We start from the raw sequence: 19,457 nt of genomic DNA, 5'->3' as shown, positions 1-19,457 counted from the left end.
GACATTATCTTTGTTCCAATCCCTATTTGAAGCCTTGAAATGGGCAATGTGGCCCTGCTTTCTTCTAAGAGCTCCAAGGCAGAGTCTATCCTATCTCTCAATGGAAGGGTACCATCAAATGGTACGCCATTAGTGATACCTGAATATTATTTGTGCTAGTTGGTGGATCACATCCACAAGAGGTGCAGACAGCCCTTCCCAAGCAGTCACTGGTGCTCCGCGACATACTTCGCTGCATCACTACCATCTTGGATAATCTGGACAAAATTGGCATGAAATTTACCAGGGACTGCTGGCAAGATCTCTATAACCATATCCCCCAAAGCATGCGAGGATCGTCCTAGGGGGAATCTGGCATTTAATGAATGAAGGGTGAGGCTGGCCAAGAAGAACATCCTCTTCTCAAACACCTTCGTACATTTTGATTGCCTATCGGGAAGGCATACTAGGGAATGAGTTGAGATTGAGGCTATTTGTTGATGCATGACCACCAAGCTTTCGGACGTAGGCTCTTGCATTAGGAAGGGAAGATTACCAGGGGCGAGTCTGTCTTCTGACAACCAGACTGCTTGTTGACCAGGCTTGGCCTAAGTACCCATTATTGTGCCTGTAAGGGCACTATTCAAATGAGCAAGTGGTTATGTGGAGGGTTGTCCTGGTTGCAGGACTTCTGTCAGGAGACTAGTCTTTACTTGAACAGATGGAAGTTCCTGGTCTAAAATCCAGCAGCCCATCTGATCATCACTGCAAAAGCCTATTCCTCTGTGGGAGAGAGTTCAACTCAGTATCCAGTGAAGTGTCGAACCAACATTCGGCCAGTACAAACTCATAATTGTATGCTCAATAGAACAACTGCAGTCTCTATAACCATTACTCTCCCAGGCTATTCACTATCCTGTGCATTATACAATCCTTTACCTGCCCTCAAAGCCTTCTGTGTTCAACCTCACAGTCACTCCCTCCACAACACCATTGGAATGTCCCCAATTCTGCTCAGGTCCATTTGTTCCTTATCTTTACAATTTCTGTGAAAACGTTATCACATCTGTAAACATAGTAAATGCTGAACTTCCTAAATTCATACTGCTCATTCTCCTCTCATTCTTCTTCACCACCTAACCTTATGCACATTTTTCTAGATTGCCAGCTTGCCATAGCTTATTCTCATAGTAAGTAACAGTAATAATCAATAGCTCATGTATTATAAGTGTTGTAATAAATGGGAGCATGAGGTCCCAGTATAAAAGCCCATCTATAATCCAGTTGTGATCTCTAGTCACCTGTGTGATGAGTGATGTCATGTTGTTCTTTGTTACTACTGCACCTTTAGTTTTGGCCGCAGATGCCATTTGGAAGAAGGACCTAGCAAAACTGCTAAGCTCCTGGCTGGGGTATATTATTTGTAATGAAACAACAAAAGAGTGATCAGGGGTGTGCATTCAGACCTAGTTACAGGCTGTACTCTCCGAAGGTGAACTGCGAAAAGCAATGACAAGGGTGGGGTCGGGTTAGTGAGGGAGCACTTTAATGTTTAGTATGAAGAACCCTCACTCACCGACCTTGTCGGTGACATGCTTCATCATAGGGTTCCCACCGGGTAGACCGAATGTCTGCCCGGTGTGCTTCGACGCTTGATGTTACAGCGGAGCTGGTTTTTGTGTTTGTGAATGGTGCAAAAAATTGTTGGTGATGATAAAAGAAAACAATTAGTGTCTCAAAAGCCTTTAATGAGAGACGAGATTACGTTTGTTTAAAAACAAATGTGGGGGACGCCAAAAGGTCACAAATTCGAACCAATAGTGTCCTTAGTGTAGAAAAGTGTTGGTCGACATGTTTCTGCTCAGAATGGCTTGGTCAGCCGAGCTTTCATCAGGACCAGAAGGAACCCTGGGCGGTATACACACGCTAAGGTGTATCCTACCCTCAGGGTTGTATTAAAAAATAAACCGAACTCACGGTTTTGTGGACCGTCCTGGAATTTCCCCAGCGTCCTATACCCTGTGAAGAAAAAAGAGAAAAGGAGAAAGCAGTGCACAGCAACATCATGGTTAGTCTCTTGCTGCCCACGTGATACCGGCTGGCACACATTTACTCAAACTTTCGTGAGTTATTGATCAACCATCCTCTACCATCGGGAAACCACAAAGTGCTCTTAATATACGTTGTCAAAGGAACACCACACAACTAATGGCCCACTATCTCCAACTTCACCATACCCCCGATGACGTCCGATGGACCATAATAGAACTATTAGAGAATTATGCAGGAACGCAAGACCGTCTTTTCGAAAAGGAACAACGGTGGATTTACCGCCTGTCCACACATCTTACAGGGCTGAATGACAATATCCCATGGGGTACTGTAATGCGCCGATGATAGACTGGCCTCTCTGGGTTCCCCATATACAGTAGTTGTACCTATTCATATTGCAAGTAACTCCGAATGGAGCTAACCTCCCTGTTTCAGCAACCCTTGTTGAATGACTAGATTGCAATTGACACAACCAGAGGGATAATTAACATTTGCTGGTTCCAACTACACGCAACAAGTGTAGCCACTATGCCTATATCCCTTCCTGGTTCAATTTGCTATTTAGAATTACTATAGGATGTCAGAAATATCCTTTAACATCATCTGACCTTTGGTAATCAATGCATAATTTATATTCAGCCTCTGAAGGGTTATAACTACCCTTGTTTCATAATGCGTAGGCAAAACAACATCTCTAAATAAAGTACAGATTTTCATTTATAAATGCTATGGTATGTTAGAAACATTCATCTAACATTATCTGACCTTCATTAACCAATGCATAATGAATATGCTACTTACCAGTATGCATCTGTTCTTGGCATGTAGGGCTGCTAACATTCATATCTTAGCATTAGATCGCCGCCTAGTGTTGGGCTCGGATGATCGCACATTGTTGTCCTGGAAGAGTCTTCGAAGTATCCTGAGATAGGTGGCTCCTCCCCTGGACTACAGTGCGCATGGGCATCGGCTCCATCCCCAGATTGTTTTTCGCCATTGTGGCAGAAGATGGAGAGAAAAGTGTAAAGGATGTCCATGCTAATGAATAAATACAATAGTATATCTGCAGCTGCGACAGGCACCGGGGAGGAGGGCGGGCGATATGAATGTTAGCAGCCCTACATGCCAAGAACAGATGCATACTGGTAAGTAGCATATTCAGTTCGAGGCATGTGGGCTGCTAAATTCATATCTTAGCATAGAATACATAGCAGTCCCTCCATCAGCGGCGGTTGCCCGTGCCAGCTGCAGAAACCTGAAAAAGTGTCTTCAGAACAGCCTGTCCTACAGCAGCTTGCTGCTTGGAATGCACATCAACACAGTAGTGTTTAGTAAAGGTGTGTGGTGTAACCCACGTGGCTGCTCTGCAAATATCCTCTAAAGGAATGTTTCCTAGGAAAGCCATGGATGCCCCCAGTTTGCGTGTGGAGTGCGCTCTGGGGGGTATTGTTAAAGTGCGTTTGGCTTTTTGATAACATATCTGGATGCACTTAACAATCCATCTGGCTATCCCTGCCTTGGAAATCGGGTTGCCTTTGTGTTGTGGTGCGAAGGCAACAAAGAGTTGTTTTGTTTCTCTAAAGGGTTGTGTTCTGTCTATGTAGTACATCAACGCCCTCCGTACATCTAAGGTATGGAGCATTCTTTCCGCCACCGTTTGCGGGTTTTGAAAGAATGCTGGTAAGTCAATAGTTTGGTTTAGATGAAACTGTGACACCACCTTCGGAAGGAATTTGGGGTTAGTGCGTAGCACTACCCTATTTGGATGGATTTGAATGAATGGCTCTTGGATTGTGAGCGCCTGCAGCTCACTGACACGCCTCAGAGACGTAATAGCTACAAGGAAAGCTACTTTCCACGTAAGGAACTGGAGTTCACACGAGTGCAGTGGCTCAAATGGCGGTCCCATCAGTCTGGTGAGAACGACATTGAGGTTCCACACCGGAGCTGGCGGTGTTCTTGGGGGAATGACTCGTTTCAGACCTTCAAGGAAGGCTTTAATGGCGGGCACTCTGAAGACAGAGAGGTGCTGCCTGTTCTGGAGATAAGCCGCTATGGCGGATAGATGTATCCGAATGGAAGTGTACGCTAGATTGCACTTGTAAAGATGCAACAGATAGCAGATGATGTTGGGGATAGATGCATCTAGCGGGTTGATGTCATTGGCTGTACAGTAAATGACAAAACGCTTCCACTTTGCAGCATAGCATGCTCTAGTAGTTGGTTTCCTCGCCTCCTTGATGATGTTCATGCACTCCGGAGGTAGGTTAAGGTATCCAAACTCTAGGACTTCAGGAGCCAGATCGCCAGGTTGAGCTGTTGCGGATCTGGATGCTGAATGTCTCCATGGTTCTGCGTCAAAAGACTGGGCGTGAGGCGCAGTCTTTGATGCGGCACCACTGAGAGTTCGAGGAACGTGGTGTACCAAGCCTGGCGCGCCCACGTTGGAGCAACTAGGATGAGAGTCATCTCGTGCTGCCTTAGCTTTCTTGCGACCAGCGGTATTAGAGGGACTGGCGGAAAAGCGTACGCAAATTTGCCTGACCAGTTCATCCATATCGCATTCCCCTGCGACTGTGGGTGAGGGAACCTGGCGGCAAAGAGTTGGCATTTTGCGTTCTCTTTTGTGGCAAACAGGTCTATCTCCGGATGACCCCACTGCTGGAAGTACGGGTGGAGAACAGATGGGTGTATCTCCCACTCGTGCATTTGATGGCTGTATCTGCTGAGCAGATCCGCCATCTGATTGTCCTTTCCTGGGAGGTGTTCTGCCATGAGGAAAATGTTCCTCTGAATGGCCCACTTCCACATGCTCTGAGCCAGATGAGACAGCTGTGGCGAGTGGGTGCCTCCCTGCTTTTGAATGTAGTACATCGCGGTCATGTTGTCCGTCCGGACTAGCACGACTTTGTTGCACAGATGTACAATGAAGGACTTGAGCGCCATGAAGATTGCCATCAGTTCCAGATAGTTGATGTGCATCTTCTGTTGCTGCGTCGTCCATAGTCCCTGCACTGTGTAAGTGAGCACATGAGCTCCCCATCCCTGGAGAGATGCGTCCGTTGTCAGGACAATCTGCGGCACGGGCTCTTGGAACAGTCGGCCCTTGCAAAGGTTGTGTGGAGTCCACCAATGCAGAGAGTCGTTTGCCCGACTGGTAACCAACACTAGGTCTGTCAATTGTCCACGAGCCTGTGTCCACTGATTCGCTAAGCACTCCTGGAGCGGGCGCATATGTAGCCGTGCGTGAGGGACTATGAAGATGCAGGAGGCCATCATGCCTATCAACTGCATGAACACTCTCGCTGGAAGCGAGTGTTGTGGCCTGAACTTCTGGATCAGAGCCTGCATGCTGTCTATCCTGACTTGGTTTGGCTGAGCCATGGCCGTCAGGGTGTTGATCGTTGCACCTAGGAACTGCCGGACATGCGCCGGCTGAAGATGCGATTTTGGGTAGTTCAGGGAGAAACCCAGACCATGAAGAAGGTGAATTGTAGTCGACATGTCTGCGGCGCACTGTTGCTCTGACTTGGCTTGCACGAGCCAGTCGTCTAGGTAGGGGTAGACATGGATGTTCTGCCTCCTGAGGTGCGCCGCTACTGTCGCCAGACACTTGGTGAACACCCTCGGGGCTGTTGTGACTCCGAAGGGTAGGACTTTGAACTGGTAGTGCCTGCCTTGAATAGTGAACCTGAGGTATTTCCTGTGTGACGGGTGTAGTGGAATGTGGAAATAAGCATCCTTGAGATCTAAGGTTGCTAAGAAGTCTCCCTGGTTTAGCAAGGGAAGAATCTGTTGCAGTGTAAGCATGTGGAAATGTTCTGATAGTATGTACAGGTTGAGGGGACGTAGATCTAGAATGGGCCTGAGAGATCCGTCCTTCTTTGGAATAAGGAAGTACAGGGAATATACCCCCGTGCCTTCCTCCCCCACCGGCACGAGCTCGATTGCTCCCTTTTGCAGCATCACCACTACTTCCTGCTGCAATAAGAGCAAGTGCTCTGCGGACATAGGCCGTTGCCTTGGCGGGATGTTGGGTGGAGTGGACTTCAACTCTAGGCAATAACCATACTGGACTAGTTGTCGCACCCACCTGTCTGTGGTGATGTTTCTCCAGACGGGCAGGAACTGCTGCAGTCTCCCCCCGACAGGTGTTAGGTGGTCGGGGGGCAGTGACAGAGAGTCACTGTTTGCTTGGAGTAGAGGTGCGGGAGCTGTTGTTTCCTCTGCCGCGACCTCTGTTGCTGTTATTCCTGTAACCTCCCTTGTTCTGTTTAGTGAACGAGGATTGTGCCCCACCTTTTGAGAACTGGGATTGTTGACCCATTTGTCCTCTGGTGACTCCACGTGCACCTGAGCGACGAAAATTGCTGCCACGAAACTGTTGTGTCTGTAGGGCCCCCATAGACTTAGCAGTTTCTGTGTCTTTCTTTATTTTCTCTAGGGTGGTGTCAACATCCGGACCAAACAGACTATCAGGATTGACTGGCTGATTAAGAATTGTTGTCTGAATATCCGGTTTAAACCCTGAGATGCGGAGCCACGCTTGTCGTCTCAGCATAACGCTAGTGTTGATAGCTCTAGCAGCCGTGTCCGCAGCGTCAAGTGCACACTTGATGGCTGCGTTTGAGATTAGCTTTCCTTCCTCAATAAGCAGTTTGGTGCCCTCTTGGAACTGTGGAGGCAGGTGTTGTACAATTTGTTCTAGGGTGTCGTAGTGCGCCCTATCGTAACGCGCCAAGAGCGCCTGTGTATTGGCGATGCGCCAAAAGTTTGATGCCTGTGCAGCTACTCTTTTGCCCCCTGCCTCTAGCACTTTGGATTCCTTATCCGGGGGAGGAGCTTCACCCGTAGTCTGGGAGTTGGCACGTTTCCTGGCATTGGCGACCACAAGAGAGTCCAGTGGCAATTGTCCCCGAATGTATGCGGGGTCTGCAGGTGCAGGTCTGTACTTTTTTTCAATGCGAGGGTTGACCACTCTCGCCCTCGTAGGCTCCTTAAATATGTCCCCAGCATGCTTGAGGACTCCTTTAAGCATAGGCAGTGTCTTTACTGTCCTTTCAGAGACTGAAAAAGTGTCGAAAAGGAAGTCTTCCTCAACCGGGTCGGCATGCATGTCCACATCATGATTGGCTGCCGCCCTTTCGAGTAGTGCATGAAAACCTGCTGAATCCTCAGTCGGGGATGCCCGTGCATTAAAAGGCTGCGGGTCCTGCCCCGCACCTTGGGTGTTCTGGTCACCAGTGTCATCATATGAATCCGGTTGCACATCAGGTTCATTGATTGGGAAATTGTACTGCTCGTCCTCATCATACCCCTCACCCGCAGAGTGTTCTGGGGAGGGAGTAGGGCTCCGTCTCGGAGGAGGCTGGATTGGTTCCGTGAGGCCTGAGGCGTCAAGGGGCACCCTCTTCTTCTTTAGTGGGATGACATAGGGGTCCACTGGCTCCGAAGTGATTTTCCTCTTATAGAGGGTCAGTTTGCCTGTGTCAGCGTCGATGAAATGCTCCGAATCGTCCTCGGATTCGAGTACCTGACGTGGAAGTGGGCCAGTCGGTGAAGAAATCACCTGTTTCGGTGCCGATTTGGTTGAAAATGCTTTTGGCGCCTCCTTCGGCGGCAAAATAAAGAGAAGTTTCCCAGACGGCTTTTCTGGAGTGTCTTTTCGCGGCTGCGTTGATGGTATCGGAGCCGACGGGGCAAAAGCCTTCTCCCTGATTCTTTTCAGTGATTCGGCTATGGGGGACGCCTCACTCACAGTTTGTGTCGGCGCTGACGAGGATGGTCTGATTTTCCCCTCGGATCCGACGTCCTTGTGGGCCTTGTGCGCTTTGGGCGCGGATCCTGTCTTTACCGCCTCCGATTCCTGCGTTCGGGGCACAGACTTCTTTCCGTGTGCCTGCGTAGCCTCCTTGGAGCCGACTTTGACGGGTTTTGACGGCGTCGTAGCCGTTGACCCGTGCCGACCATCTTTCTTGGAGGACCCCTCCTCTGGCGTCGGTTTCGATTTCGCAGCATCGGAATCGACGGACTTCTTCGACTTTTGCGGACCGGAGGTCGACGGAGTCGATGGGGTAGCGGGCACCGTCGTTTTCACCGGCACGGTAGCCATCTTAGGGACACTCGAGTCCTTAACTTTCGGTTTCGTTTTCGGGTCGGCCATTTTAGGTGTCGTCGATCCCGATGGTTTCGGTTTCGGTTTCGAAACAGTCTGCCCAGCAAGTAAGTCCGTGGCCGGGCCCGAAGGCGGGGCTGTGGCTTGCGGCAACGGGTCTTGGGTAAGGCCGACAGGCGATCCCGTGTCCCGGTCGTCCTCGTAACCTTCGGGGCAGAGCTCGTCCCCTGAGCTATCCGCCGCGGCCCCATAAATCTCATCGTCGTCTCCTACCTCGTCGACGTATTCAAGGCCTTGACCCGCGACTCCGTCGTCGTCTCCCGGATCCGCCTCGACCTCCGTCTCGGGTGGGGAGATTTGGAGATGATGACCCTGGTCCTCTTCTTCTTGGTCGCCGAAGATGTTTTCCGGATCCGGGGCCGCTTGTTTAGCTCCCATGCGCATCGCGCGCCGAAGCTTGAGAGTCTTCTTTGAGCGGAACTGTGCACACAACTTGCACTTGCCGTCGTCGTGGTCAGGCGAAAGGCATTTGTTACACACGGGGTGTAGATCGATGTGTGGGTACTTGGACCCACAGAGCGGGCAGTACTTAAACGGGCTCCGCTCCATGTCCGAAAAGGTTTGCAGTCGTGTCGCGATGAGAAGGCCTCAAAGTTCCGAGAGCGAAGAAAACTCCGCTTATTCCGGCTCCAAGAGACGGAAGACTCGAGACCGTGCGCAGACAATACCGACGCAAGAAAATCGAGGCCTTTTGGCCGCTAAAAGTTAGTTTTTCTTGGTTCCGACAGTAAGACGTCGAGACCACATCCGAACCCAATGGCGGAAAAAAACAATCTGGGGATGGAGCCGATGCCCATGCGCACTGTAGTCCAGGGGAGGAGCCACCTATCTCAGGATACTTCGAAGACTCTTCCAGGACAACAATGTGCGATCATCCGAGCCCAACACTAGGCGGCGATCTAATGCTAAGATATGAATTTAGCAGCCCACATGCCTCGAACTTGATATTTAGTTTCTGCAGGGTTAAATCTATCCTTGTATTACAATGTTTACGCAAACTAGCATCCCTTAATTAAGTTTGCATTGAAATGACGAGTTCCCCTTTAAGAAAAGTATAGCAACGCGATTAATGACGCGATAGTCACATGACCACTCAGAAGCTCTTTTGCTTCCGTGTTTTACCTTTCCGGCCACATTCGTGCCGCGGACGTGCTACACATAGGTGCGGAGGAGGGCAGTCGCCTGAGTAAAAGTAAGTTATCAAGTCCAACATGTACCCTGAGTAATCACTGCACGTTGCATTTCGTCTCGCAGATGGAACACGTGCATTAAGTGCGCCACCGATTTTCGAAAAAAGTTTTTTTGATATTGCAATTTATATCATAATGTTTACGAAGTCGGTTGACTATATTGATAGTTGGGTGCACCAATTCTTGGCTATAATTCGGGGAAATAAGCGCAGAGAGCAATACTGCCACTACCAGCAAAATACGGGGTTTATTGCGTTAAATATCACCCGATCATGCTGCAGACACGATTATGCTGCCTAAAAACGCCGTTTTTTAACATGTGGCTTTATGAAGAAGTTAATTCTCGCATTTTGCTATTGCAGTTTAGAGAATGGCATTTTTAACTGGAGGCTTTATGAACAAGGGGTATGTTTAGAATCATTAAGAATTAGATGTAAATTTATTTGCTGTTGCTACAGTAAATACCTGGCGTGAAGATATCCCCCGCCGTGAGCCCACGGAAGCAGGACACAACACTTCCACATGTAAGATTTCCAGAGTATTCAATAACATATTTTATTTTCCATACTATGGTGGCTGCTCCCGTTCTGGGATGTGGCAAACACTCTATTGAGTGTTTAAGGGCACGCACTGTTTGACCACACAAAACTAATGGGTAGGCCCATAACCTTAAGGAGCACTGCCCTAGTAATCACTATAATTAGTGCAAATTTGAGTTCATGCTCAATTAACAACCTGTGCATGCTATAATGCACATTTGCCCAGCATTGCACCACTATTCATTATAACAGAGTGAATTCACCTTTACCAAAAAAAGAGCACATTGTGGTTTCTCGATGGTGGAGGATGGTTGATCAATAACTCACGAATGTTTGAGTAAATGTGTGCCAGCCGGTATCACGTGGGCAGCAAGAGACTAACCATGATGTTGCTGTGCACTGCTTTCTCATTTTCTCTTTTTTCTTCACAGGGTATAGGACGCTGGGGAAATTCCAGGACGGTCCACAAAACCGTGAGTTCGGTTCATTTTTTAATACAACCCTGAGGTTAGGATACACCTTAGCGTGTGTATACCACCCAGGGTTCCTTCTGGTCCTGATGAAAGCTCAGCTGACCAAGCCATTCTGAGCAAAAACATGTCGACCAACACTTTTCTACACTAAGGACACTATTGGTTCGAATTTGTGACCTTTTGGCGTCCCCCACATTTGTTTTTAAACAAACGCAATCTGGTCTCTCATTAAAGGCTTTTGAGACACAGATTGTTTTCTTTTAACATCACCAACAATTACCATTCACAAACACAAAAACTAGCTCCGCTGTAACATCAGGCGTCAAAGCACACCGGGCAGACATTCAGTCTACCCGGTGGGAACCCTATGATGAAGTATGTCACCGACCCCACCCTTGTCATTGCTTTTCGCAGTTCACCTTCGGGGAGTACAGCCTGTAACTAGGTTTGAATGCACACCCCTGATGACTCTTTTGTTGTTTCATTATAGCTAGTAGGGGTTGAAGAGTGGTTCTTCACCCTTTCTCTCTTTTTGTTTATGCGTATATTATTTGTAACCAGCAACCTTTAAGTAAAAGTAACTATTCCTATCAGTACTTACTAGAGTCTAAAAAATCACGACTTGCACATAACATAATGATGTATTATAGTGCTCTGAAGAGAACGAGTAGAAGACCTACGGGGTGCTACAGAAAGAAATAAAGACATTATGTTACATGCATTCTCTGGTATTCCCCCATAAATGAAATAAAAATCCCAACAGGAGAATGGCTAGGACTTGAAAAATGTCATTCACAAGCAGAGTTGCCTGACAACTTTCCATAAATCAGATAGTTGGTTAGGTTTTGGTCAAGAGATTTAGCAGTAACATTTTCATGGAAAATATTTTTTGTGGTGAGCGCATACGGATAAAAAAAATTTTTGTGCAGAATCCTCCCTCGAAACTAGGCTTTGCCTACTTGCTTTTTTCATCCCTCCCTTTCTTCTACCAACTATCAGAACACCATGAGGTATGTAACCTTATCTTGAAGTCATAACCTTCTCTTGGGGCATAAATTAGATGGAGGCTATTGTATACTACTTGATTTGTTGGTAGGTGTTGAGCAGTTTTCTTTTAAAATTCAACCTACGCAGAAAAACCATACTGCGTCCTCAATCCACCTCTAATTATGCAGTTAAATCAGAGCTAAAAAAAATAAATGGGAGAAACCCTTTGTTATATATGAAATCACAATAAATATAAGCAGGTCATACAGGCCAACACTGTACCGCCCATCTTCTAACACCCTTAATGAATATTAGTTTATTGATGCTACAAATTAGTGACCCACATACAATGTTGAGCTCCAAATGTAATTTTATATTTGCAAGCAATGGGATGCTAGTTGGATTCACTATCGTTAAATAGAAAACAAAGACCAGAAACACTTTTTGGCTGGTCTCCCTGCTTTGTCTTCCACATGTTTATTACTTACCATACTACAGTCAATTTGACTGAAAGATGACACTCCAAACAGCTTCTGGATCAGTGTCTGCTGCACATTTGCTCCCACCCACAAAAATATGTTTAATCCGTTCTCCAACAGATATATTTCTCCCTTCAACAGGCGCTCCTCTGAGCTACGAATGGCTGCAGGCAGAGAGTTGCTATCAAGGTCCACTTTAGTCTGTTAAGAGAGTTAAAAGAATGTTTAGATTTCAGAAACGTGTTATAGGTACTGTCATACATATTTCAAAATACTAACAATATTCATTCTACTTAAACTATACACATGAATACTGCCATGCAATTTTTGAACGAATAAACGTAGTCATGTTCCAATTGGGCTTTTTTTTCTTTTTAGAAAGACCAGCAACATTGCTGCTGGATCACTCAAGATCATCCCTTGTTACATAATCGTGTACTTAAATTAGACTTATTCACATCCTTTTCAGCATTCATCATGTTTTGTAGAATCAATATTTAACTGTATAAGACGTGTAGGGTCATTTAAGTAGAGGCTTAAGATTGTTTTATTCCTTGTACACATACTAAGTTGACCACCATTATCCACAAGGCACTTCGTTCTCTGTTGTGTAGCCATGCCAAGTAATGCTTTATTCATAGACTGCTAATAAGGATCAGGACCGCTTTCAAAGCCCTGTAGCAAAGGTCATATAAGGAAACAGTGGTTATTAGACTAATAGGGATAGGGGAGAACAAGTGTTTGGGGGAAGTAATACAAAAGGCACTAAAGATATTAAAGCTGGAACACTAGAATGATCATGATTTTCATCAACAGAAACACATGAACAGAGTTTTCACGTTTTTCTTGAAGAGAATGAAGTCTGCTGAGTTGGAAATCAATGGACAGGAATCAGGATGTCAGTATGATTTTTCTGTATATGCAATCACGTCTTTAAAATGTTTGATTTTAAATACCAATAACGTGTCCCATGATGTGGCTATCATTTTGGCAAATATGTGAAATTTGGTTGCCTGTTAGATGCTACTACTGGAACAGCGAGTGTCACATGAGAAATACTCAAATAGAGTGTTGCAGGGATTCTGCTCAGACACAGAACTGTGCACAGAGACCCAGGACATCAGTGAATTGTGGTGGACCAAAAAACTCACCTCAGTACCTAGAACCCCTACCTGACTAGCATCAGTGTCACATTAGCTCTTCGTCCTATAGCAAAGGTACCAATGGTTAGACAACCCAGAACATGCGACTTAGGTTACTCTCAGGAATTGTGGGAATGACGAACACTCTTTCGTTATATTTTCATACCAGTCCACAACGTGGGTAACGAAAGACTAACAATAAGTTTAAAATATTTATTTCAACGCTGTGCTCTAAGTTGCAGTATTTTTGCGAGCTTAAGCAGACATATGATTAAAAATAATACGATCAGAATTGTTACAACTCGATAAAACACAAAAGGGGAAATCATATTATAATGATGGTGGGAACAGGTTATACAGCACCTAGTATGCCACCCTCCCTAGCTAGGAACTATGTTTATAAAATATAGAAGGCCTCTCAGGGTTGAATAGGGGACCCCATGTAGGAGAGTGCCTAGAGCATGTAGAATCGCTGGGATCCCAAGGAACCACCCAAAATAGTGACACAGGGGACCCACGGAGGACGGGTGCAGTGTGAGAACACAGATGCGAGCTCCATACAACACTATGGGAAAGTCGCTGTTGGAATTTTAAAGATTAAGGACACTTCGGAGAGGACTTTGAGAAAACCCTTTCAAACATAGAAGGTTCTAAGGCCAGCACCCTTGTGAGTACCAGAGTACCCGTGTTGCCTACCCCAGGGAAGCTGGGTGCACAGGTGTCAAGTGATGTCGGGAAATCTTCGTTGTTTTCAATGGCGTGATGCTGAAAAGTGCTGCTGCTGGGGTGATGAAAAGTGTCCGGTGTGATCCAAGCCTGGATCGGAGATGTGAAGAACCTGAAAGCAGAGGGGACAAAGTCTGAGTCACTTCAGGGTGACTAGTCGCTCGGCAGACAAATGCCCTCCAATGTCGGGTGCTTCAGGTGAGTTGACGCAATGTTTGACTCTGCAGCCACGGGGACCGGGAGACGTCGATGACAACCAAAGTTCGGAGGTGAGCTGTCCCACAAAGGATGTCGAGTGCTGGGGGGTCAGTGTTTGGATGAAACACCAACAAGCCTTGGCAACTGCAACACACGCGGTTAGAGGAAATCAGCTTCAGTGAGGACCAGCAAGGTCCTGGGGACTCTTAAAGCAATGGAGAGCCAGGGCACGTCTGGAGCAACCAGGAAAGCCCACGGAAAGTTAAAGTTACCTTCACAGGGATCCACAGGTCAACGGACCAGGGATCGCGAAGGGACCTCGAGAGAAATCACAGAATAGCAGCCCACGTACCCTCGTGGAGTGTAGGCCGGAAATCTTCGGTAGAAACACTTCTCTGGGTCAGGACTACAAGTAGCCCAAAGCACAGCCTCAGGGGTCGCCGGAAAGCATATGCTGGTGCAAAAGAGCACGGTGCACAGGGGTTCGGGTTGCACGGTCCCCAAGAGGGATACAGGCCTCAGAATTGCTGAGAGCGCAGATCAACCGCAGAGACCTCAGGAACCTACCTCCCGTATTGCAAAAATCTTCGGAGTCCTCAGGAACTTGGGAGATGCAAACCGGTCAGATGCGTTTAGGTGCCTGCTTAGCAGGGGAGTAATTCCTTTACTCTAAGGGAGATTCTTGCAGTCGTCCAGCGTCGTCCAGATCGTTGAAGTACTTGGTTTCTGTAGCAGAGTTTAGTCCAGGTAAAATCTAAAGTCCTGTACTCAGGGGTTCCTACTTTTAAACCCAAGGAAGGGGTGGGACAAACTCTGGGGACCCACCCATGGGAGGGTCAGGACAGATGGGTGGCTACACCCATGTCCTGTGTCTAGTTTCGTGCCACAGCAGGAGCTAATGGTTCCTGCAACCGGTTTGAGCTGGACTATGCACTGGGACACCACATGTGCCCCCATTGCAGACATCAAAGCACTCTGAGAGTGCACCCACCCAGCCCCAATACACTAAAGCCTGTCTGGGAGGAGGTTACACCTCCCTGTGACAGGAAGCCTAAGGTCAAGCCTTTCTCTGCTCGAGCTTGGCTCAGCAGTAGGAGGGCAGACTCGTGTCTGTGGCTGGCAGCATCCATTTTGTGATGCCAGCGTCAAGACAGCTGTTACCAGGTGTACCGGTGTCTCGCATATGTCCCTTTAGGAGGGTGGAATCATACCTCCCCCGCCAGTTACTGGCGGAGAGGGATGATTCCAAGGTGTTTTACACCAAACACAACATGTTTCCTTGCAGCCGTTTTAAAGTTAGCATTTACCGCAGGGTTATAATGCACTTAAGTGTATATGGTTGGCTGCCTCACAGAACAACCGCGGGGAACAGATTCTGAAGGCTGCAGAGGGGCTCTGCTCATGCATGGGCACCCTCTCACATAAAACCTAGCACCCTGGCTTCAGGATTGATAAGGCCTGCCATAGGGGTGAGGTTTATATGTGCATTGTTATAAGGTAGATATAGTGAACCTATATCTAAGTAAGGGTGAATGTACCACCTTACACAGGCTTCAGTAGCAGACCTGTTGTGTCATTTTGAATGGTCTCCCAGGGGTGGCATAATACATGCTGAAGCCCCTGGGAGGCCTCTGGGGTACCTATGCCCTGGGTACATAGTATACCATATATTAGGGACTCACAAGGGTACCCGAGAATCCAATCTGGAGTGTACCTAAAGTACATGCAATCAATTTAGAGGAGAAAGCAGTTAGGCTGGGGTCCTGGATAGCAGGATCCCAGCCAGTCTAAGTCGAAAACAGTGAAACATTAGCAAAAAGTGGGGGTAACTATAAGAAGCAGATCCTACTCTCCTACAGTTAGGTATTGGAATGAGACATGCTAATGTTAACAAAAAAATAAATGCTGAAACAAACAGCTATAATTTAGAGAACAAACTGTAAGATGGGCCCCCATCATGCACAGCTATTGTCATTAATATATCATCTCACATATGACATGCTAAATGACATCATTGATTATATTTAAATAACATTGTTGAAATTACTGAGACCAAGCAACGATTCTGGAAGTGTGCTATAGGCTTTGTGAACAAGAAGGAATACAACAATCTAAATCAATGGTTGTACTCTTATAAACTTAGAAAGATGGAAAAGAAATTCAATATTTCAGAACTGAAGCACTTGTGATGGGTTTCACTGTCTTTTTATTTCTATACACCTAAAGGATTGGCACAGTGGGGATAGGTCACTTATGGAGAGCTGGCCACGAAACAATGAACAGACACTTTGGTCAACATTCGATTTTAAGGGCTGAAGGCTGAGCAATTAGGGTGTTATGTGGTCATAAAGTGGTGGGCACATGTCTTGGCCAAAGGCTAAGCTCTGTGTCAAATGTATCCTACATATGGCTGAAGATTGTGTTCAGTTGAGGTTTAGTGCTCATGGAGGATTGGGTGCAGGGTTTCACTAAAGTCTAGGTACTCAGTTCAAGTCCTGATGCGGAGTGGATGAAAGGTCTGGCCATAGGCTATGACAGAAGTCATCACACGGCTTAAAACCAGTCTTCTTAGTCGACATCACGACAGGAGACAGTAACACTGGAAAAGACACAGAAACCACAATAGTAACAAAGTTACTATCAACGCTACAGAGGATCCCTTTGAAAACCATTAGCGTTGACGGCACGGAAAAAAGGGAACTGATGTCATCACGCATACGTGGGCCTATTATGGAGTCGGTGACGTCAGCGGAGCCGCGCGCAATGCCGTGCTTTTGTGACGTCGTCCACGTCCGCACGAAGCTACAAAAAGAATTTCCGAATGTTGCTGACGCAAGGGGATATTCACAAGGTGAGGAATCCACTGGCAGATGTATCCATCAGAAAAACAAGTTACTTACCTTCGGTAGCGCTTTTTCTGGTGGATACAGTATCTGCCGTGGATTTCTCACCTTTTGAATTACCCCTGCGCCAGCATTCCACGGAAATTATTTCCTAATTTCTCCCACGTCGACAAGGACGTCACAATAGCGCGGCAAGTGACGCAGCACCATCTCTGGCTTTGAGCAGCCAGTCGTCACGAAAGGGAAAAACTGGAATCCCCGACCTTTTGAGATGTGCTTCCACCACCACCATCACCTTTGAGAAGACCAGTGGTGTGGAAGAGAGACAGAATGGAAGGACCGCAAACTGGTAGTATTGAGACCCTACCGTAAACCGATGATACTTCCGATGCAACTTCAGAATGGAGATGTGGAAATACGCAACCTGCAAATCGATTAACACCATCCAGTCTTCCTGCTGCTGCGCCTAAAGAACCTGAGCTAGGGCCAACATCTTGACTTTTCCTGCCTGCAGTAAAAATGAAAAACCCTGAGGGGTCCAGGATCGGTCTCAACTGGCTGACCTTCTTAGGGATCAGGAAATAGCGGGAGTATCATCTCTGACCCCTTTCCTGCTCCGGAACAATCTGTTTTTTAACAACCAGATTTTACAATTTTTTTTAAATAAAGCATTGACATACATGCATAGTCATCCCATCAGTTCTTGCACATATCTCTATACACACTTATTCTCTGCCTTGATTTACTTAATATCCCCTGTAACAAAACTGGCCCTCCCTCCCACCTCTGCTCCGGAACCACCTCTATCGCACCTTTCTGCAGCAAGGCAAGAACCTACTGCTGCAAGAGCAGCAAATGGTCCACTGAACACCAGCCCTGACGAGGAGGGTAAGGTGGTGGAAACTCTTGAAAAGGTACAGCGTACATATTTTCTACAAGATTCAAAACCCAACGGTCTGAAGAGACCGACTTCCAATCTTGCAGAAAATGGGACACCCGGCCCCCTACAGGGAAATCATGCTCCAAGATGGGGGATCTGGAGCTGCTTTCCCCTGGTACCGGTGGTGGGGACAGGGGAGGAGGAAGACTGTTGTCGAGAACTCCCCACAGATGGCTTCTACCTTTTCTTCTGCCTGACCTATACAGAGGGTTCTGCTGCTGCCGACGGCCTCGAAAGGAAGCTGCCTTCCCAAAGCCTCAATACCTTTTGTATCCATAGCCCCTGGACTGGGACTGTAAACTCAAGGCTCTTGCAGTAGCCCTACTGTCCTTGAAGCGCCGCAGCGCAGTATCCGCCTTCGTTCCAAACAATCTAGATCCATAGAAGGGTAGATCGAGCAAAGTAGCCTATACATCTGGTGAAAAACCTGAAGACCTAAGCCAGGCATGCCTCCTGGAAGCTACTGAGGAGCCCATCGCCCTGGCAACCTATTCCAGACCTGACTGAATTATCTGACAGGCTGCTGCTTGTGTGTCTGAAAGAGCTTCCAAAAAATTGAACACTGTCATCTTCAGGTAACTTAGGAGCTACTTGCTTGACACAGTCCATCAGTGCATGAATGTACCTTCCTAGCAACCACATGGCATTTGCTGACTTCAGAGCCATAGTTGCAGAGGAGAACACCTTTTTAGCAGACTGACAGCTTTTTTCGAGTCTCTATCCCCCGGGGTAGTGGGGAAGGATCCAGTCGACTGCTAGGAACAAGAAGCCTGAACCACCAAGCTTTCTGGTGAAAGATGGGCAGAAGGGAAAGCTGGATCACCAGGATCAGTCTTATACCGTCTTGCCACTGACCTAGATACTGAAGTGGCAGACAAGGGTTTCTGCCACACCTCCATAATCGGCTCTGTCAATGAGTCATTGAAAGGCAGCAGAGGTTCAACAGAAGAGGAACGAGAATCCAACACTTCATTCAAGATATTTAACTTCACCTCAGCTCAGGGAAACTGAAGGTCCAACAGGTCACCGGCCTTCCTGATGACTTCGCAATAAGGGGCAACATCCTGTAAATGCAAGGCCTTCGGAGAAGAAAGCTCCCACTCTGGGGAAGTATCCAGGCCACTGGCCTCCCTTTGGCTCTCGAAGTCGTCCACGGAGTCGAGGATCTTCCCTTCCTTATGTTCCTCCTGGTACCCCTCCTCCTCCAGCAGTCTTTATGCTCCTCTCCTGGGACACTGCTTTAGGATCAGCATCAGCGGCGCCAGTGACAACGTTGCCGACGTCGAATGGGGACCTTCCGAAGTGGCCAACAGCGCCGCCCAAATCCAGGAAGACGTCGGCCCAACTCCAGACGGCGCAGAAGACTGAGGTATCGATATCGAAAACCTCGGCGCCGGAAACTGCCATGATGGAACAGTCAGTATGAAAGGCACAAAAGGTGCCTGGGCATATTGCTAGGGGATACACAAATTAAATGCAAGCAGACCCAGGGGTCCAGACGGTGCGCCAGTAGAGTAAGATGCCTGGCAAACATGCCAAACATCCCATTTAGGAAATGCGACGAATCCGCTCATTGGAAAAGGAGGATAAAGATCTGAAACCCCCATGTAAGGATCCAACTGAGGCCGTACAGACGCTGAGACTGCGGTGCCGGAGACATCGGAGCCGGTACAGGTGAAGCAGCATGAGCAGAAGACTCCCTAGGAGCCCGAGAATCCCTGGGTGCCAGCAAAT

At 47.4% G+C, this 19,457-nt stretch overlaps 1 protein-coding gene across 8 annotated transcripts in view; it reads right to left on the bottom strand.

Annotated features, from left to right (window-relative positions):
• The window catches only part of SEC24C (SEC24 homolog C, COPII component), a 1,539,459-nt gene that overhangs the window by 137,095 nt on the left and 1,382,907 nt on the right, over positions 1 to 19,457 (bottom strand). For all 8 annotated transcript variants that reach the window (XM_078643234.1, XM_078643230.1, XM_078643232.1 and 5 more), the window contains one exon: positions 11,884 to 12,075. In XM_078643234.1, coding sequence (XP_078499360.1) covers positions 11,884 to 12,075 — 192 coding nt within the window. The remainder of the gene's footprint in view (positions 1 to 11,883; positions 12,076 to 19,457) is intronic.

This window comes from Lissotriton helveticus, chromosome 5_1 (assembly GCF_964261635.1).
Source record: "Lissotriton helveticus chromosome 5_1, aLisHel1.1, whole genome shotgun sequence".
NCBI classification, from domain to species: Eukaryota; Metazoa; Chordata; class Amphibia; order Caudata; family Salamandridae; genus Lissotriton; species Lissotriton helveticus.
The sequence above is the reverse complement of the archived record's forward strand: the minus strand, read 5'-3'. Positions and strand labels throughout refer to the sequence as shown.